Below are 21,242 nucleotides of genomic sequence, written 5' to 3'. Positions count from 1 at the left end.
AAGAGGAGAGAAGGGATAAAAATGGAGAGAAAAGAGGTAAGCGTAGATGGAGGAATACAAGGAGGAAGAGAATCAAGAGAAGGAAGAAGAGGAGGAGGAGGAGGAAGAGAAGGAGGAATTGGAAGAGGGAAAGAGGAAAGAGAACGAGAGAGGAAAACAAATATAGAAGAGAGAAAACTGTAAAAAAAAAAAAGAGACAGACATTGAAGGAAGGAAGGAAGGAAGGAAGAAGGGAAGGAAGGAAGAAAGGAAGGAAGGAAGGAAGGAAGAAAGGAAGGAAGAAAGGAAGGAAAGGAAGGAAGGAAGGAAGGAAGGAAGGAAGAAGGGAAGGAAGGAAGAAAGGAAGGAAGGATAAAAAAAAACAGTATATACAAAACAATAACAATGAGAGAGAGAGAGAGAGAGAGAGAGAGAGAGAGAGAGAGAGAGAGAGAGAGAGAGAGAGAGAGAGAGAGAGAGAGAGAGAGAGAGAGAGAGAGAGAGAGAGAGAGAGAGAGAGAGAGAGAGAGAGAGAGAGAGAGAGAGAGAGAGAGAGAGGAGGAGGAGGAGGAGGAGGAGGAGGAGGAGAGGAAGCAGGAAAAGGAAGTGCAAATGAAAGGGAGGAGGAAGAAGAAAGGGAGTGGGAGGAGGCGACTGAGAAGAAAGAAGGAGGAGGAGGAGGAGGAGGAGGAGGAGGAGGAGGAGGCAGGTAGGAAGATGCCCAGAGGTGTCATGTTACCTGGCTCTAAATTGGCGTGTGTGTGTGTGTGTGTGTGTGTGTGTGTGTGTGTGTGTGTGTGTGTGTGTGTGTGTGTGTGTGTGTGTGTGTGTGTGTGTGTGTGTGTGTGTGCCAAGTAGCCCGTCCTTGCCCATCAGTAGTGGAGGTCGATGCCTTGCCCAACATTTTTTTCAACCTTCGCTCTGGTCTAATGGCTAAGCAGTCTACCTTGAAACTCGTGGACCAAGTTCGACTCCCAGTGAAGGGGAAAAAGACAGCTTCCACCCTCAATTGACCCTCTCTCTCTCTATCTATCTATCTCTCTCTCCGCCAATCTTTCTATCTATTTATCTCCCTTTCATTTTTTTCTCTCAATATCTTTCATTTTTTCGTTTATTTTCCTCCTCTTATATTCTCTCTCTCTCTCTCTCTCTCTCTCTATCTATCTATCTATCTATCTCCCTGGGGACACTTGGGGAAGGCTTCTAATTAAGTTTTCCCTTTAAAAATTGATTACAGGTCCAAAACAGGTAAACCAATAAAAAAAAAAAACTATATAAACTTCGAGGATATGAAACACGAGGGAAGGAAGCAAAGGAAGTGAAGGAAAGTAAGTAAGTAAGGAAGGAAGGAAGGAAGGGAAAGGAAAGAAGGTGAAGAGGGGAGAGAGAAGGTAATGGAAAAAGAAAGCAAGGAAACTAAACACGTATAAAAAAAAAAGAATGGGAGAAGGAGAGGAAAGTAAAAAGGGAAGGAGGGAAGAAGAATGAAGACTGGTGGAAGACAAGAAGGGGAATGGAGAAGTGTAGGAATGTGTTAAAGAAAGGGAAATGGGAAAACACAAAGAGAAGAAAAGGGAAACAGAGGAGGAAGGAACTTAAACGGAGAGAAAAGAAAGGAAAAGGAGGAAATCAGAGGAGAAAATATATTGTAGTGTATGAAAAGAAAGGCATGAGAATAGAAAAGGAAGAAAAACTAATTGAAAAGGAGAGGGGAGACAGGATGTGGATAAAAACGAGGAAAAGTAGTTACGGGAAATGAAAAAGGGATTAAAGGAAAGAGAAGGGAGGGGAGGGGAGGGGAGGGGAGAGGATGGGTAGGGTTAGAGAAAGGAGGGAAAAGGAGGGAAGGGGAAGTTAGAGAAGGGAAAGAGAGACGAGAAAGGTAGGTAGGGTAGGGTAGAGTAAGGGAAGGGAGGGGAAAGGAGGGAAGGATAAGGGAGGGGAAGGAAGGGGAGTGGGTAGGAGAGGAAGACTGGGGAGGGGAAGAGAATGAAGGGAAGGGAAGAGGAAAAGAGGGGAGAGAAAGTGAGGAGAGAGAAGGGAGGCGAAGAGAAGAGAGAGAAGAGGGAGGAGAGAGAAGAGAAAGATAGGGTAGGGTAGGATAGGGAGAGAGAGAGGAAGTAAGGGGAAAGGAGGGAAGGAGAGGGTAGGAGAAGGGGAGGGGAGGGTAAGGGAAGGGAAGGGAAAGGGAAAAGAGGGGAGGGTAAGGGGAAAGGAGGGAAGGGGAGGGAAGGGGAGGGGAGGGTAAGGAAATAGGAAAGGAGGGAAGGGGAGGGGAAGGGAGGAAAAGGAAAGGGAAAGGAGGGAAGGATAAGGAGAGTGAACGGAAGGAAGGGGAAAGGTGGGAAGGGTAGGGGAGGGGAAGGGGGAGGGACGGGGAAAGGAGGGAAGGGGAAGGGAGAGAGAACATAAGTGATATTTTAACCAATAGTTATGAGAGGGGTTGTTCCTACCTACACTCAGAATACTGCACTTCCCTACATTGAACTCCATCTGCCATTTATCCGCCCAGTCATACAATCTGTTTAGTTCATCCTGGAGAATACTACCGTCCTGATCCAACTCAATAAAGAGAGAAGAGAAAGATACGGTAGGGTAAGGGAGGGGAGGGGAAAGGAGGGGAAGGGAAGGGTAAGGGAGAGGTAAGACACATATCATCTTACCTTCTCATTACCGACCAACACCTGACATTGCCCGGGACACACTCACTCACCTGAAACAGAAAGGCGAGTGAAAAACTTTAATTCAAACCGACACAAAACCACAACATAGTCTCTCTCTCTCTCGAAAAGTTTAATTCGAGTGTGAAAACAACGAATTAACTTGAGAGAGAGAGAGAGAGAGAGAGAGAGAGAGAGAGAGAGAGAGAGAGAGAGAGAGAGAGAGAGAGAGAGAGAGAGAGAGAGAGAGAGAGAGAGAGAGAGAGAGAGAGAGAGAGAGAGAGAGAGAGAGAGAAGTGGGTCAGGGATGCCAACGATACTGAAATGTACGTTTGACAGGTAAGCAGGTAAGCAGGTACACACATTCCGATCCCCTTCCGTCTAAAAATAAGAGAGTTGGACGCTTTTTTGGCTCTCTCTCTCTCCCTCTGTAATGCGGCCCGTCTCTCCCCCTCTCCCTCTCTGTGTGTGTGTGTGTAATCAGGTCACTCTGTTGTCTAATCCTGTGCTAGTTTCTGTGTCATTTTGTCATTCTCTCTCTCTCTCGCCATTAACCTTGAGATCAGAATGTTACAATAATATCAAAACAGATTATGCTTGTGTGTGTGTGTGTGTGTGTGGGTGGGTGGGTGAGAGAGAGAGAGAGAGAGAGAGAGAGAGAGAGAGAGAGAGAGAGAGAGAGAGAGAGAGAGAGAGAGAGAGAGAGAGAGAGAGAGAGAGAGAGAGAGATACATTAACTATATATATATCAGGTATTGCTTAACGGAAGAGATGAGGTAACTTGAGATCTCTTGCCTTGAAACTCTCGTGGGAGTGACCTTAGATTTCTCCTTCATAACGTGACTCCGACCTAGAGTAATTTAAGAGTTCTACATAACTTGAGATTTCTACCGAACTTCACTCCTAACTTAGAGACGCCTTCGTAATCTGAGACTTCTTCTAACTTGAAAATTCTGCCTAACTATTGATTTCTGCCTAACTTAAGAGCTATACCTAACTTAAGACTTCGACCTAACTTGAGATTTCTACCTGTTTTGTCTCCTAACTTGAAGACTTTGTAATCTGAGACTTTCCCTTCTAACATGAAAATTCTGCCTAACAAATGATTTCTTGCTAACTTGAGATTTCGACCTACAGTAACCTAAGAGTTCTACCTAACTTAAGAGCTCGACCTAACTTAAGATTTCTACTTAACTTGACTTCTAACTTAAAGACTCCTTCGTAATCTGAGACTTTCCCTTCTAACTTGAAAATTCGGAGACAGGAGGGAGAGGAAAGAGAAGAGGGAGAGAAAAGAGTAAGAAGGAGAGAAAAGAGTAAGAGGGAAGAGTAAGAGGAGGAGGACCATGGACGGAAGAGTGTTTTTTGTCTCACTCTTTTTCTCTATGCATTCTCGATTTTCCTTATTATTTTCTTTGTTTTTTTCTTTATCATTATTTATTATTTACTATTTTTTTATTTCTTATTATTTTTCTTTCTAATTTTTCTTTATTGTTTTCTTTATTATTTTCTTTATGTAACGTCTTTTATGTTGTTTGTTTTTATTATCTCACTTTTCTCCGTCTCTTTATTTTCTCCATGTATCATCTTTTTTTTATAACGTACCGCTATGTCCATTTTATCTTACTTTTAATCTTTTTCTTTTCTTCTTTTCTTCTTTTTTATTTTATTCTTAGTGGTTTTTTTTCATCGTCAACATCATTTTCATCAATATCATCTTCGTTTATTAATTTTCTGAGAACTGTGTGTGTGTGTGTGTGTGTGTGTGTGTGTGTGTGTGTGTGTGTGTGTGTGTGTGTGTGTCTGTGTGTGTGTGTGTGTGTGTTTAGCCTGATTTCTTTTTACTTCCTTTTCCTTCCTCCCTTACTTTCATTTCTTTCCTTACTTCCTTCCCTTTTCTTCCTTTTAACTCTTTCTCTTCCTTCCTTCCTTCTTTTCCTTTCCTTTTAGTCCCTTCCTTACTTCCTTCTCTTTCTTTCCTTCCTTCCTACCTTCCTTCCTTCTTTCCTTCATTCATTCATTATCCTTCTTTCTGCCCCTCCTAATGAGTCTCCCATTCTGTCGTTTTCCAGGAACAAAGTCAGCAGCTGGGAGACGACAAGAGGCTGCAAGAACACCTGAAACTACCGATCCAGCGACTCAACGACTACCAGCTCCTGCTAAAGGTAACCACGACTACTACTACTACTACTACTACCACTACTACTACCACTACTACTACTACCACTACTACTACTACTACTACTACTACTACTCCTACAAGTGAGAGAGTGAGGAAAGGAAGAAGGGAGAGGAGGTGTGAGTGACTGGAGGGGTAGGAAAAAAATTATGAAAGTCTACGGGAATTACTTATCACATTCTACTACTTCTACGACTCCATCACTACTACTACTACTACTACTACTACTACTACTACAATTACTACTACAATTAATATTACATACTCCCTAACATTACAAATAAACAAGAGAGAGCAGTCCATTAATCATTTCAGACAACGCGTTCCAACACAATCCAATTAACTCTAAGCAGATAACATGAGACAGGGAGGAAATGGTAGGGATGTGCTGATAAAGGGAGACAGATAGATAGATAGATAGATAGAGGGAGAGGGAGATATTAAGTAAAGGAAAACACCGTACAATCCCTCTCCCCTATCACCTAGAATTCTACCAGTCAACCAACACCAAAACCTATTAGCCATGACATCCACGTTCGAATCAACCTATTCACTCACTTCCCTAGTTCGATACAAGCCTTACGTGCCCTTCCCCTCTTCCCCAGCCCCATACAAGCCTTCTAATGACCTTTCGCTACTTACCAGCCCTATACAAGCCTTCTAATGCCCTTCCCTGCCTTCCCCAGCCCTATACAAGCCTTCTAATGCCCTTCCCTGCCTTTCCCAGCCCTATACAAGCCTTCTAATGCCCTTCCCTGCCTTCCCCAGCCCTATACAAGCCTTTTAATGCCCTTCCCTGCCTTTCCCAGCCCAATACAAGCCTTCCAATGCCCTTCCCTGCCTTCCCCAGCCCTATACAAGCCTTTTAATGCCCTTCCCTGCCTTTCCCAGCCCAATACAAGCTTTTCGTGCTTCCCTGCCTTCCCCAGCCCTATACAAGCCTTCTAATGCCCTTTCCTGCCTTTCCCAGCCCTATACAAGCCTTCTAATGCCCTTTCCTGCCTTTCCCAGCCCTATACAAGCCTTCTAATGCCCTTCCCTGCCTTCCCCAGCCCAATACAAGCCTTCTAATGCCCTTCCTCTACTTCCCAGCCCTATACAAGCCTTACGTCCCCTTCCCCTTTTCCCCAACCCTATACAAGCCTTCTAATGCCCTTCCCTGCTTTCCCAGCCCTATACAAGCCTTCTAATGCCCTTCCCTGCCTTTCCCAGCCCTATACAAGCCTTCTAATGCCCTTCCCTGCCTTTCCCAGCCCTATACAAGCCTTCTAATGCCCTTCCTCCTACTTCCCAGCCCTATACAAGCCTTCTTATGCCCTTCCCCTCCTTCCCAGCCCAATACAAGCCCACTTATGCCCTTCCCCTATTTACTAACCCTATACAAGCCTACTAATGCCCTTCCTGTACTTAGCAACCCTATACAAGCCTGATACAAGCCTTCTAATGCCCTTACCTAACTACCACAGCGCCCAAACTTCCTTTTCTCCACCCCAGCAACTTCCTTCTGAGTGTCCTTCCCCAACTTCCCAGCCCAAAACAAGTCTTCATTCCACGTGTCCCCTCCCCCCCATTCCCCAACCCGATACAAGCCTCACGTGCCCTCCCCAGCTTCCCCAGTCCTACAGCTTTCCTCTACGTGCCCTTCCCCCCCTACAGGAGCTGGTCAAGTACAGCAGCAGGCTCGGGGACGACACCAACGACCTGCAGAAGGCCCATGAGTTGATGCAAACGATCCCTCAGCGGGCCACCGACGCGAAATTCATCAACTCGATCGAGGGCTTCAAGGGGAACTTATATAAACTCGGAAGACTTGTTCGACACGTGAGTATGGACTGGGAGAAGCAGGAGAGGGGAAGGGGGGGAAGGAAAAGGAGGTAGAGGAAGAGCAGGGTATCAGGACACCTCTCCTCCCGAAATTGACCTCTCTTTTTGGCCACTCCTTTGACCTCTATTCATGAGCAGTAAGTAGCGGGCTTTTCTTTAATATTTTTCTTTACGCCCTTGAACTGTCTCCTTTGCTGTAAAAAAAAAGAGAAGGAGGAGAAGGGGAGGTTTAGAGGAGAAAAGATGGGAAGAGGGGGATAGAAGGGGTGAGAGGGAGAGGAAGGAAGAAGGAAGAGGGGTGAAAAGGGGAAGTGGGGAAGGAAAAAGGAGGTAGAAAAAGAGGAGAAGGGGATGTTTAGAAGAGAAAAGATGGGAAGAGAGGGAATAGAAGGGGTGAGAGAGGAAGGAAGGGGGGTGAAGAGGGAAGAGAAAGAGGGAAAAATATAGGAGAGTGGGAGAGAAAGGAAGAGGAAGGAGGGAAGGAAAAGGAGGTAGAGAAAGAGGAGAAGGGGAGGTTTAGAAGGGAAAAGATGGGAAGAGGGGGATAGAAGGGATGAGAGGGAAAGGAAGGGGGAAGGGGGGTGAAAAGGAGAGGGAAAGAGAGGTAAATACAGGAGAAGGGAAAATGGGATAGGAGAGTGGGAGTGAGAGATGAGTGAGAGGAGTGTAAGAGTGGGAATGAGGGAAAACCAGGAATGGGTGGGTAGAAGAGGGGAAGAGGGAATTAAGAAAAGGAAAGAAAGGGTAAGGCAGTGACTGATTAAAAGAGGGAGACAAAAGAAAATGGGGAAAAAAAGAAGGAAAATAAGGGAGAGGAAGATTGAGGGGATAAAATGAGAGATACAGAAAACAGAAAGAGAGAAAGGAATAAAAGGAACAGGAAGAGAGGAGAGAGAGGAAGGGAATCACATACGAAATTAGATATAAAGGAGATAATAAATATAAACGAAGGAAATGAAAAATAAAGGAAAATATTGATAAAGGAGCAATTGTCTCACTGATTGGGTTTGCCCTCTTGATAACTTCCTCTTCCTCCTTAATAACCTTCATCCTTGACCTCGCTTCCTCTTTAACCTCTTGGCTAATTTTTCTCCTCTTCCTTCCTCTTCCTCCCCCTTACGTTTTCTTCTTCCTCCTCCTCCTCCTTCTCCTCTTACTCCTCTTCTCTTGGCTAATTTTACTCTTCTTCCTTCCTCTTGTTTATCTCAACAACAACGCTCTCTCTCTCTCTCTCTCCCTACCTTCTCCTCTGCATTATTTTTCCTCCTCCTCCTCCTCCTCTCCTTTTCCTTCTAAATTCCTCTGCCTTTTCCTCTTCTTCCTCTCTCTTCATTATCTTCTCTTGCTCTCTCTACACTTTCCTCTTGAATATTCCTCCTCTTCCTCTTTCCTCTTCCTTCTCCTCCTTCTATTTATCCATCTTTCTCCCTTCCTCTTAGGCATACCATCCTCTTTTTTCTCCCTCCCTATCCACTCAACTTCATTCCTTTCTCTCTCTCTCTCTCTCTCTCTCTCTCTCTCTCTCTCTCTCTCTCTCTCTTTGCTATATCTAATCTCCCTTCGCTCTCAACATCCCCCTCTCTCTCCTTCTCCCTTCTCCCACTTTCTCTCCCTTCTCTCAACACATCCCTCCCTCTCCTCCCTTCTCTCTCCCCTCTCCCCTCTTCCTCTAAATCTTTCTCTTACCAACTATTACTCTTTCCCTCCCCTTTGAAAACCTCTCCTCCACCTCCTCTCACCTCCTCTTCCTCTTTTTCCTCCCACCTTACCTCTCCTCTTCAAACTTCCCCTCCTCTTCTCCCTTCCTCTTCTCCCTCCTACCTCCCTTTTGCTCGCCTTTCACCTCCTCTTACTTCTTCTTCCTCTCCTCCTCTCCCTCTCCTCTTACTCTTCTTCTCTCACTCTCCTCTTACTCTTCTCACGCCCTTCCTTTTCCTACCCCTTCTCACTCCCTCTCCCTTCCCTTTGAAAACCCCCCTCCTCTTCCTCCCCTTCTCCCTTTCTCTCCCTCTTCTCTCTTCTTTCATCTCCTTCTCTTGTTTCCTCTTGTTCTCCGTCTCTTACTCTTCTCACGCCCTTCCTCTTCCTTCCCTTCTCACTTCCTCTTCCTTCCCTTTGAAAACCTCCCTCCTCTTCCTCCCCTTCTCCCTTCCTCTTCCTCCTTCCCCCTCTTCTCTCACCTCCTCCTCTTACTTCCTCTTACTCCTCCTCCTTTTAATCTACTCTCAACACCTCTCCCACTTCCTTTATTCACACCTCACCTCCTCTTTTCCTCTTCTCCTTCCCCTCCCACCACCTCCTCTTAATTCCTCTTGCTCCCCCCCAGGACTGGTTCACGGTCAAAGAGGAAGGCCAGAAGGCGAGGGAGCGTTACCTCTTCCTCTTCAAGGCGCGGATCCTCGTCACCAAGGTCAAGAGAATCAGCGAGGACCGATCCATCTTCATCCTCAGAGATATCATAAGGGTGAGTGGAGGAGGGGGAGGAGAGGGGGGGAGGGTGAAGGAGGGGGGAGGAGGAGGAGGAGGAAGAGAGGGGGAGGCTGTGAAAGAGGGTGTGAGCGTGTGTGTGTGTGTGTGTGTGTGTGTGTGTGTGTGTGTGTGTGTGTGTGTGAGGGAGGAAGGAGGAGGAGGAAAGGAAGGAGGAAAGGAAAGAGAAAAGGAGGGAGAGGGAGGGAGAGAAGGAGGAGGTAAGTTTGAGAATGGGAGAAAGAAAGGGAGAGAATAAGGTTGGTAGTGAAAGTATGATAAAGAATGTGAGAAAGAGAGAGAGGGGAAAGTGAGTGAGTGAGTGAGTGAGTGAGAAACTGATAAAGAATGTGAAAAAGAGAGAAAAAGAGGGAAAGTGAGTGAGTAAGTAAGTGAGTGAATGAGTCAGAAATGAAATGTATGAGAGAAGGGATGAATGACAGGTTGAGTAACTGACCGACTAACTTAACTGGCTGGCTGACTGACCGACTGACCGATTAACTAACTGACGGCATCACTAAGGGAGGGAATGACTGACTGACTGACTGATTAACTAACTGACAGCATCACTAAGGGAGGGAATGACGGTGGCTGACTGACTTACTGACTGACAGATAGAGAGAGAGAGAGAGAGAGAGAGAGAGAGAGAGAGAGAGAGAGAGAGAGAGAGAGAGAGAGAGAGAGAGAGAGAGAGAGAGAGAGAGAGAGAGAGAGAGAGAGAGAGAGAGAGAGAGAGAGAGAGAGAGAGAGAGAGAGAGAGAGAGAGAGAGAGAGAGAGAGAGAGAGAGAGAGAGAGAATGAAGATAGAAAGGAATGAGGATAGGAAGTGAAAAAAAGAGAGAGAGAGAGAGAGAGAGAGAGAGAGAGAGAGAGAGAGAGAGAGAGAGAGAGAGAGAGAGAGAGAGAGAGAGAGAGAGAGAGAGAGAGAGAGAACATTACAAAGACAAATTACAATGTTTTCCTCCAATTTCTTCCTCTTTCTCTACTCTCCCTTTCTTCTTCCTATTCTCCTCCTCCTTCTCTTCTTTCATCTCTCTTTTGTTTCCTTCCATCCACATTCCTTCCTTCTTTTTTCCCACTCTCCCTTCCTTCCCTTTCTCCTTCTCATTCTTCTTTCCCTCCTTCCTCCTTTCTCTCCTTCTCCTTATTCTCCTTCGTACGTTAATTAATTGCAAATAACACGGAGCAGAGAAGCTATTCCGAGTGTGTGTGTGTGTGTGTGTGTGTGTGTGTGTGTGTGTGTGTGTGTGTGTGTGTATTACAAATATAATCATGTGAGTTATGTCCTGCATGACACTGGCACATATCCAAGGAGGAGGAGGAGGAGGAGGAGGAGGAGGAGGAGGACAAATAAGGAGTGAGGAAATGGGAGAAATGAACAAAAAATGAGAGAGAGAGAGAGAGAGAGAGAGAGAGAGAGAGAGAGAGAGAGAGAGAGAGAGAGAGAGAGAGAGAGAGAGAGAGAGAGAGAGAGAGAGAGATTAGGTATATCAAAGGGAGGAAGGAAGTGAGTAAACTGACTTGGCTATCTTCAGACGGAAATGAGAGAGAGAGAGAGAGAGAGAGAGAGAGAGAGAACCAGGAAGTGCAAGTTGATATGAGCAACAAACAAACAAAATAAATAAATAAGGCAACAGAGATAATATGCAAAAAAAAGTTATGCAATGAAAAAAATGAAAAAACAACAAAATAACATGAAATTAAATAAAAAGTGGAAAACACAAATAAATAAAAACGAACCAAAATCAAACAAACAAAAAAGAAAGAAAAAAAAGGATATTATTGAATGAAATGATTAAAAGGGATGAAAAAAGATACGAGAGAGAGAGAGAGAGAGTAGTGTCCCTCAGTGCCAAACATTCCGCGGTGGCCAGTCTAGGCACCGTGCCAGTACTTAACAATGCCCCCTATTGCTCTCTCTCTCTCTCATCATTTCTATTTTATCTAACACTTTTCACCCCTCACAACCTCAATCCATAACGCCTTTTCTAATTAACCACTCTCTATCTCTCTCTCAACCTCACATAACCTCACCCCCACAAACCCTTCTAATACCCTCTCCCTTAACCCCACATAAAACCCTAACACCAATGAATCTCTCGCAACCTACAACCTCACTTCTGTTAAACCCCTCTCTCTCTCTCTCTCTCAACCCCATAACCTCTTCTAACCAACCTCTCTCTCTCTCACCCCACAGCTCCCGGAGACATCCCTGGGAAGCCTAGACAACCCCAAAGCTCTCGAATTCCTCCACATCGAACCCCACGCCCATCCCAACTACCCCATTCGAATCGAGGCCAGGACAGCTGAGATCCGCGAATCGTGGTTGGCGGGGGTTGAAGAATACGTGGTTGATACAGGTGAGAAGCTGGTTGATTGACTGGTTGAAAGTTAGACAGGTAGGCAATTAAAGAGGTTAAGTTGGCTTCATACAGGTAAGAAGGATGGTTAATAAATTGGATGAAAAGTTAAAGGTTGGACAGGTAGACAGGTAAATAGGTTAAGTTTGGTTGATGCAGGTGAAAAAATAGGTTAGTTAATTGGTTGAAAGGTGGACAGCTAGAAAGGTAAATGGGTTAAGTTGAATTGATACAAGTAAGAAAGTTAATTAATTGGTTGAAATGGAGAGAGGTAGACAGGTTAGTAAGTTAGGATTTGTAAGGTTAGGTTAAGTTAGGTTGATACAGGTAAGACAGATGGTTAATTAATTGGTTGAAAGGTAGACAGGTAGGTTGACAAGGCGGGAGGCAACCAGGTTAGTAGCTATGGTCAGGTAGGTTAGGTTAAGTTAGGTTGATCCAGGTGAGACAGACAGGTAGGTTGGCAAGGCGAGAGGCAACCAGGTTAATAGCTATGGTCAGGTAGGTTAGGTTAAGTTAGGTTGATCCAGGTAAGAAAGTTGGTTAATTAATTGGATGAAAGGTAGACAGGTAGGTTGACAAGGCGGGAGGCAACCAGGTTAATAGCTATGGTCAGGTAGGTTAGGTTAAGTTAGGTTGATCCAGGTGAGACAGACGGTTAATTGGTTGAAAGGTAGACAGGTAGGTTGACAAGGCGGGAGGCAACCAGGTTAATAGCTATGGTCAGGTAGGTTAGGTTAAGTTAGGTTGATCCAGGTGAGACAGACGGTTAATTAATTGGATGAATGGTAGACAGGTAGGTTGACAAGGCGGGAGGCAACCAGGTTAATAGCTATGGTCAGGTAGGTTAGGTTAAGTTAGGTTGGTCCAGGTGAGAAAGTTGGTTAATTAATTGGATGAAAGGTAGAAAGGTAGGTTGACAAGGTGAGAGGTAGGCAGGTTAATAGTTTTGGTCAGGTAAGGTTAGGGCAGGTGAGAATGTTGGTTAGTTAGTTGGTTGAAAGGTGGACAGGTCGGTAAGTGGAAGACAACCAAGAAAACAAGTTGATATTTGTTGACAGGTAAATGGACAGGTGAATTCTGGTTAGGGTTTGGTTAATTAGGTAGTTTGCTCAGGTAATTAGTGGACAAATGGTAGATTAAAAGGTAGACAGGGAAGAAAAAAAGGTGATGTATGTTGACAGTTAATTGGACAGGTGAGTTCTGGTATGAGGTTAGGTAATTAGTATCTTCAGGTAACTGTTTAAAAATTTGATAGGTAAGAGGAAGGCTGGTAAAAATGGATGGTTAAGAAGATAGATTAAAAAGAACCAATAATAAAGGTAATAAAAGTAAGACAATTAAGAAAGCAAGTTAAGACATGTTGAGGTAACTTAGTAATATTTAAGAAAAGGTTTAATCAGTAGAGCGGTTAGATAATTGAAGGATTAGTGGCCAGGTAAAAAGTCAGGTGAGATGACAAGCCTGGCAGGTAATTGGACGCAGGTAGAGAAAGTATCCAACGCCATAAAAAGTTGAGAACCATTTTCGTTGAGATTAAAGAAAATGGGTTATGATAGCGGCATCCCCGGGTCTCGTTTTCTTCAAGGGGGGTCACAAGTATCCTACCTGTGACCCCTATATTGACCTCTTGGGGAGATTACTGGCTCTTGGCTAGCAGAACCGGTAGCGACATCTGGTATCTGTGTCTCATTAGAGCGGACAAGTGATTTTTTTTTTATGTATCTATTTTTTTTCTATTGCGAGAGTTATCATTTACCAACCCATCTTCCTCTTTTTTTCCCTTTTCAGCTACTCTTTTTTTTTTCTTTCTATTTCTTTCTCTAAGCAAAATTTTCAATCATCTTTCTTTTCAATCTTTCCTTTTTCTGTCTGTCTGTCTGTCTGTCTGTCTATCTGTTTTCCTCTCTCTCTCTCTCTCTCTCTCTCTCTCTCTCTCTCTCTCTCTCATTTATTTATTTATCTATCTATTGCTAAGTTTATGGATTATCAAAGCCTCGTCATCCGCATCATCTTTTTTTTCATCTTTCCTCTTCCTTTTCGTCTCTCTCTCTCTCTCTCTCTCCTTCGTTTCTTCTTTGTTATCTCTCATCTTTTTCCTTTGCCTGTATTTCTTTCTTTCTTTCTCTTTCTTGTCTTTTTCTGTATTTCCTCTCTTTATCAGCTCTTCTCCTTCCTGTTTTTCTCATTATATTCCTAAAAATCCTTCTGCTGATTCTCTTTTCTCTCGTTTCCTCTTTTTTTCTATCTTTTTTATCCTCTCTATCCAATCTGTCAAGGACTCCTAATCTATCTATTTCTTTCTTTCTTCCTCTTGCTATTTACTACCATTGTTTTTTTTCTTCTTTCTCGTATATTCATTAGTCTATATTCATGTTCTTTTTATTTCGTCTAACCTCCCGGAATTCCTAGTTTATCTTCTCTCTACACACTTTCTCTTCCTTCTCCCATATCGCTAAACCAATTTCTCCTTCCTCCCTCTTTCCTTGCCCTCTTCAGCGATCTCACTCTCACTCACTTTTCAGCCAAACTTTCTAACCCTGTTCCTCTTTCCTCTTACCTCTAGTTCTTCCTCTTGCAAGCCATCAACCTCACTTCGTTTTCCCTTCATTCTCTAATCTATCTTCCTCTCTATTTAATTTCGTTCTTTCCTAAATCCATTCTGAATTCCTCTTTACGTCTTTTCTCTCCCACTTCCTCTTCATTTTCTCTCACTTCTCTTTAGCCAAACTCTCTGACGCTCCTCCTCTTTCCTCTTACTTCTCTTTTTTTCCCTCTTGCTAAGCACTTCCACACACACACACACACACACACACACACACACACACACACACACACATTTCATCTTTCTTTCTCGCTCTCTCTTTTTTAACCAACTTCTACTTCCTTCCTCTTTCCTTACCCTCCTCAGCTATATCGCTCTCAATCCTCTTTAGCCATACTCTCTAATGCTCCTCCTCTTTCCTCTTACTTCTCTTTTTCCTTCTTGCTAAACACTTCCACTTACACTACACACGCATTTCATCTTTCTTTTTTCCTCTCTCTTTTCTTAACGAACTTCTACTTTCTTCCTCCTTCCTTACCCTCCTCAGCCATCTCGCTCTCACTCCTCTTTAGCCGGACTTTCTAACCCTCCTCCTCTTTCCTCTTCCGCAGCATCCGTCGAAGATCTCCTCTTCGACGACGAACTAAGAGTCGTCTCCCAAGAAGCTGACGAGGAGGACGCCAAAGTCTCCTCTTCCCCGATACCCGAAGGTCAAGATTACGAAGAACTCCCTGAAGACGAAGACCAGAGAGCACAGTCCGTGAAGAAAGCGAAGAGAGAGGAAGAGAAGCCAAAGGAGGAGGAGGAGGGGGAGCAGGACTTCTGGGCTGAATGGGAAGAGACATTTGAGGGAAAGAAATCGAGCAAGGAACAACTCGAGCAGGTAGACAAGGGTTCCGTTAAAGAGCAGAGTCAGGTTACCTTAACACCACCCACCACCACCACTACTACTACCACTACTACCACCCCTACTACAAGCCAGGACCCACCTTTACCCACCACTACTACCACTACCCAACCGCCACAGCTCGATCAGGTAAGAGGCGACTGTTTGTTTTTTGTTCTTACTTGGAGATTTTAACTTCTTTCGACTTGCCAAGAAGAAAGGAAGAGAAGGAAAGGAAGAAGTGATGTTTGTGTGTCTGGAAATGAAATGGAGGAAGGAAAGGAAGGAAGGAAGGAAGGATTCTCTCTCTTTCTCTCTCTTTATCTATCTATCTATCTATCTCTATCAATCTATCTTTCTGTCTTTCTCCCTCTCTCTCCTTCTTACTTCCTCGTCTTCCTCCTCCTTCATTCCTTCTACACATCAAGAAATCTTCAAGAAACCAACAACGAAGAAAGGAAAATAAAAGAAATGGAAAAAGAGAAAAAGAAAACAAAAAAGTCTCTCAACAACATCCCGTTTTCTTTCACAGTGTATGGCTCCGTTTTCTTCCTATCTCGCTTTCTTCCAATTCGCGTTTTCTTTTATGAGTCCCCCTTTCACTGATTCCCGTTTTCTTTATATCTTTCCGGAACTCACTCAATGGCGTAATGGAGCCGTTTTCTATGGACTAATAATTTTCCTCTCGTTTTCTTTCATAAGCGAGGGGATGCTCTTCCATTCTTACATCCGTTTAGGCCTATATTACTTTCTTTATCTCGGCTCAATCCTTTTCGTTATTTTTCCCTTTTCACAGCTGCGAGTTATCTATATTCTCCTTATCCCTTACTCTGTGCACTGTGCTTGGTATGCTAAGAACACACACACACACACACACACACACACACACATACACACAAGATCATACGAACGTGAAATGAATAAATAAAAAAAAATCAAAGTTTTCGGTGCATTTTCGTATGAACATTGTGACTTCTTTCAAACTAAGGACACTCAACTCTGCGTCTTGATCTCTTGTGCCTTGTATGGTAAGAAAACACATATACGTACATACACATTCACACAAACACACACACACACACACACACACACACACACACTTACACACACAAAATAACTAGCGGTCCATAAAAAATTTACTTCTTTTTTAAACTCCGGACACTCAACTCAGCGGCTTGATCTCTTGTGCCTTGTATGGAAAGAAAATACACACAAGTACATATACATACCCACAAACAGACGCACATAGAGTTAATGAAAATACTATCGGTACATATCTTGCGTGAAAATTTGACTCCTTTTATAAACTCAGGACACTCAACTCTGCGTCTTGATGTCTTGTGTTTTGTATGGTAAGAAAACACACATACGTACATACACACACACACAAACAGACGAATTAATACTATCTAAATGAAAAAAAATGCCTATAAACAAACTAGATTATGTGTGATTTAAATAATGATATGTTAAAGTTTGTGTGTGAGAGAGAGAGAGAGAGAGAGAGAGAGAGAGAGAGAGAGAGAGAGAGAGAGAGAGAGAATTTTATCAGAAATATGAAAATTAGAAGTACTAATTGCAGAAGAGAAAGGAAAAATACCAGACAGAAACAAAGAGAGAGGAACACACACACACACACACACACACACACACACACACACACACACACACACACACACACACACACACACACACACACACATACACATTTAGCCATTTCGTTATTTGTAGCGAAATAGTTATGAGAAAATTACAATGTGCTGTGTTTGGAGATAATAATAATAATAATAATAATGTTGTATGTCAAGGAAATGAAATGGTGATGATGATGATGATGATGATTGTGATGGTGATAATAATAATAATAATAATAATAATAATAATAATAATAATAATAATAATAATAATAATAATAATAATAATAATAACGATAACTTCTTGTCTTCATCTTGTTCTTCCTGTTCTTGTTGTTGTTCTTCTTCCATTTTTATCTTTTTTCCTTGTCTCTCCTTTTCTTCTTCTTTTGGACTTTTTATCCATCTTTTTTCTCTTCTCCCTCTTCTTTTTCTTCTTGTACTTCTGTTTCTTGTTCTTACTGTTATTTTCCTTCCTACTATTATTATTATTATTATTATTATTATTATTATTATTATTATCACCATTATTAAAATCTTCAGAACATTACTAATTTCACGCTAAAGGGAAAGCATAATTACACACACACACACACACACACAGGAACGCACACCCACACACAAACACACTCCTGACGCCGGAAACACTTCTTCAGGAGGAACAAGAGGAAGCGGAAGAGGAAGCTGGTGTTGGGGAGGAGGAGGAAGAGTTTTGGATACGTGGGGAGGAAGAGGAAGAGGAGGAAGAGGAAGGGGAAGTGTACCAGGTCTTAGGGGCTGAACAATATCAAGAGGAGACTCATTTTTGGTCTAACAAGAGGTCTTTTGGTGGACTGGGAGCCTTTATAGAAGAGGAGGAAGAGGAAGAGGAAGAGGAAGAGGAGGAAGAGGGTGAAATTTACAAGGTTCTGGGAGTTGAAAGCTATGAAAAGGTCTCCAAAATATTGACTGGTGATGGGGCTGTTAGTGGACTGAAAGAGGAAGAGGAGGAGGAGGAAGAGGAAGAAGAGGAGGAAGAGGAAGAGGAGGAGATTAGTAGAGTGATAGGATATGAACGTTTAAAAGAGGAACCTCAAATTTGGACTCAAGGTGGTTTGGAACGTATCACAAAGGAACTGAAAGAGGAAGAGGAAGAGGAGGAGGAAGAAGAGGAAGAAGAAGAAGAAGAAGAGGAGGAGGAGATCAGTAGAGTCTTAGGAGTTGAAAGTTTAAAAGAGGAACCTCAAATCTGGACTCAAGGTGGATTGGAAGACATCACAAAGAGACTAAAAGAAGAAGAGGAAGAGGAGGAAGAAGAAGAAGAGGAGGAAGAAGAAGAAGAAGAGGAAGAGGAAGAAGAAATCAGTAGAGTCCTAGGATATGAAAGTTTAAAAGAGGAACCTCAAATCTGGACTCAAGGTGGATTGGAAGACATCACAAAAGGACTGAAAGAGGAAGAGGAAGACGAGGAAGAGGAAGAAGAGGAAGAGGAGGTGGTCTATAAGTCAGTTGCTGCAAAAGAGCTGATTAAGGAAGAGGAGGAAGAGGAAGTATTGATAAGGAAGCTAGGAAAAGAGGAGGTGGAAGAAGACGAAGAGCAGGAAGGGGTTTTCAAGAAGCTCAGAAAAGAGGAACAAGAGGAACAAGAGGAAGGGTTCAAAGAGGCAGACGAGGCACTACTAGACAGATGGTTCGAGGGTAAAACACAAACTGAACCTCGAACTGAACCGCGTAGTGAACCCCGAAGTCCCTCAAAGGCTCCAAAGAAGACACGCGAAGCACCGAAACTCGAGATCTGGAGCTCCGAACCATCACCGACCTTACTGAGACCTCGACCGATCGTCCCCTTCATCGACGAGGAGGACGAGGACGAGTTGGACGAGGAGGTGGTGAAGATAGTCGACGATGATGACAAGCTAAGCCTTCTGCCCTATCGACGCGGCCCACCTTCGCCTTATCCTCAAGACCCACCTGATGAAGCCCTAATTGACAGGTGGTTCGAGTCGGATGTCCCCCAGACCCCGCTACCCTCAGGAGCGAAGGACCCAGGGGAGGAGAACACTGAGGAGGAGTCGGTTTTCTGGGGTACAAAGCCGCCCTTCCTGCCTCTAATCCCGCAGTCCCAGCCTCAGTTTCTGCCGTTGCTTCCACAGTCAGAAGCCTTGGCGCCGTCCGAGGGGTTGCTGAGTGACGACGAGGCAGCCAGCGAGACAGTCAAGGAGGAGACCAACGAGGAGTCCGATTTCTGGTCACCGCGGAAGCCCCCCAAACGCTTCTCCAACCCGCAGATCATCATCGACGTCTGCCCCGAGGTGTCTGAAGGGGAGCTGTCCGAACCCAAACCTCCGCCTCCTCTTAAAGTGCTGAAGAAGAGCGAGTTGAAGGGAGCAGAGAAAACAGGGGTCAGTAAAGATTTCAAGAGTGACCTCAAGTCCACTGATCAAGAACATTCCAAGCCTCAGAGTAGCGTCCCAAGCAGTAGTGACAACCTGAGTGACACAAAGAAAACAGGAGTCAGTAAAGATATCAAAAGTGACCTCAAGTCCCCTAAAGATTCTAAAGACGACCAAGAACATTCTGATCCTAAGACTAACATTCCAAGGAGAACTAGTGAAGATCTGACAAACAAGGACAAAACAGGAGTCCGTAAGGATATCAAAAGTGATCTCAAGTCCCATAAAGATACCGAAGACGATACAGGACTCCCCCAACTTACTCTTTCAACTCCTCAAGAGGCCCAGACGAAATCCTGTGACAAAGACCTCAAACCTCCCAAGGATACCAAAGACGATTCAGGACTCCAACAAACAGCTCCTACAAGTCCTCAACAAGCCCAGAAGAAAACCAGCGATCCCAAACCTCCTCCTGAAGTCCCCACGAAGGATAGCAAAGGCACGGACAAGGTCTTCAAGGACATCAAGAGTTATCTGACATTCCACAAGGATCCTAAACAGTCTCAAAGCACCCCAGAACCTCCTCCACAAGAACAAAAGAAAACTATCAAAGAGGATTCACCAGAGCTCCTTCAGGATACCCGGAGCGGCGCAAAGTCTCTGAAGGATATCACAGACGAAAAAGGACTCCCAAAACTAACTACTAAACCTCCTGAAGAAGTCCAAACGAAAACAAGTGAAAAGGAGACTATAGGATACTCTGAAGAAATTAAGAAAGAACAAGAAACTCCGAAGGATACTAAAGCAGACCCAGAACCCCTCAAAACAGTTCCTAAACCTTCTGAGCAAGTCCAAACGAAAACAAGCAAGGAGGATACCCAGGAACCACTCAAAGACACCAAGACAGACCTCCAAAAAACACAGGATATCAAAAAGGACCTTGAACCTATTGGGACAACTCCTAAATCCTTTGAACAAGCCCCAACCAAAACAAGTAAGGAGGACACCCACGAACTCAAGGACATCACCAAGACAGACCTCCAAAAAACAAAGGACTTGAAGAAGGACCTTGAACTCTCCCAGACAAGACCTAAACCACATCCAGACGCTTCCTTTACGAGCCTTCCGAGAACAGGTGAGAAAATACCTGACACTGAGAAAGGCAAGCCCTCTGCAGTCGACTTACCTGACCGAGCTACATCCGGACACAGCCAGGTAACCGAGGACCTTCCCCAGACGACCGTGAAGCAGGAAACCGGAGATGCCTTGACAATACCGACGAGTGGGAGTGAAAAAATACCTGACAGTGCGGGAGACAAGACCTCCGGGGCCGCGTTACCTGACGAAGCGGAATTGAGTGACACCCAACACCCCAAGGCCGAACCCCAGACACCCCCAGGAAAGGAAAGTGATAGCAAGGGAGAGGAGAAGGTCAAGGTGTCTCCCCAGTTGACACACGCCCCCCAGCCGCCCCCTCAGACCTCCAGCGCTACCCCCGGACCTCCAGACAGCCCCAGCGATAAGAGAGACAAGGAAAGTGTTGGCAGGTGGAGAAAAGAGGGTGGGAAGAGGGAGGGGGGAGGGAAATCGAGGTAATGGCTTGTCTTGTCTCTCCCTTCTTCTCCCTCCCTATCGTCCTCTCCCTCTCCTTGTCTCCCTACCCTCCTCCCTCCCACTTCTCTCTCTTCTCTTCTTCTCTCCATTTTTGTCTCCTCTCTTCTCCTTTCTGTTACCTCCAATCGTGACTTTCTTTTTTTTTCCTTCTCTCTCTATTACTCCTTCCTCTCCTCACTTTTTTTCCTTAATGTTACTCTTCCTCTTCCTCTTCCTCCTCCTCGTCCTCCTCTACCTCCACCTCCTACTCCTTCCCTTCCTCCTCCCTCCCCTGCCCAGTTTTAGTCTCCTCCCCTTCCCTTCTCTCCCCTCCTCTTCTCTCCCCTTCTCCCTTCCTCCCCTTCTACCTCTCCCTCCCTATTCTTCTCTCCACCCTGACCTTTGCCTCTACTCCTTTCTTCCCTCCTTTCCTCCCCCCCTCTCTCTCTCTCCTCTCAAGTTTCTTAACCTAGTCTCTCCTTACACTTCTTTCTCTTCTTTTTCTTTCTCATCTTTTTTTCTATTCCTTCGTTTTTTATTTTATTTTGGTATTTCTTTTCTTATTCTGCTCTATATTCCTTTTCTTTACTTTGTCTTTTCTTTACGGTTGTCTTTCCTCTTCTTTCTTTAGTAATTCCTTTTTTTTCTATTTTTTCGTTCTGTCAATATTTTTCTTTTTCTTATTATTTTTTTCTACTATTTATATATATTCCCTCTTTACTGCGTCTTCTTCTACCCTCATTC

General features: G+C 44.2%; 1 protein-coding gene across 6 annotated transcripts in view; it reads left to right on the top strand.

The window, feature by feature from the left end:
- LOC126986248 (obscurin-like) overlaps window positions 1-21,242 on the top strand; it is a 269,280-nt gene that overhangs the window by 89,834 nt on the left and 158,204 nt on the right. For all 6 annotated transcript variants that reach the window (XM_050842223.1, XM_050842222.1, XM_050842220.1 and 3 more), the window contains exons 10-14: window positions 4,712-4,804; window positions 6,475-6,639; window positions 8,969-9,106; window positions 11,306-11,468; window positions 14,625-15,049. In XM_050842223.1, the coding sequence (XP_050698180.1) occupies window positions 4,712-4,804; window positions 6,475-6,639; window positions 8,969-9,106; window positions 11,306-11,468; window positions 14,625-15,049 (984 nt within the window). The remainder of the gene's footprint in view (window positions 1-4,711; window positions 4,805-6,474; window positions 6,640-8,968; window positions 9,107-11,305; window positions 11,469-14,624; window positions 15,050-21,242) is intronic.

Source organism: Eriocheir sinensis, chromosome 61 (genome assembly GCF_024679095.1).
Source record: "Eriocheir sinensis breed Jianghai 21 chromosome 61, ASM2467909v1, whole genome shotgun sequence".
Classification (NCBI taxonomy): domain Eukaryota; kingdom Metazoa; phylum Arthropoda; class Malacostraca; order Decapoda; family Varunidae; genus Eriocheir; species Eriocheir sinensis.
Note: the sequence above shows the minus strand (reverse complement) of the source record. Positions and strands in the feature narration are given on the sequence as shown.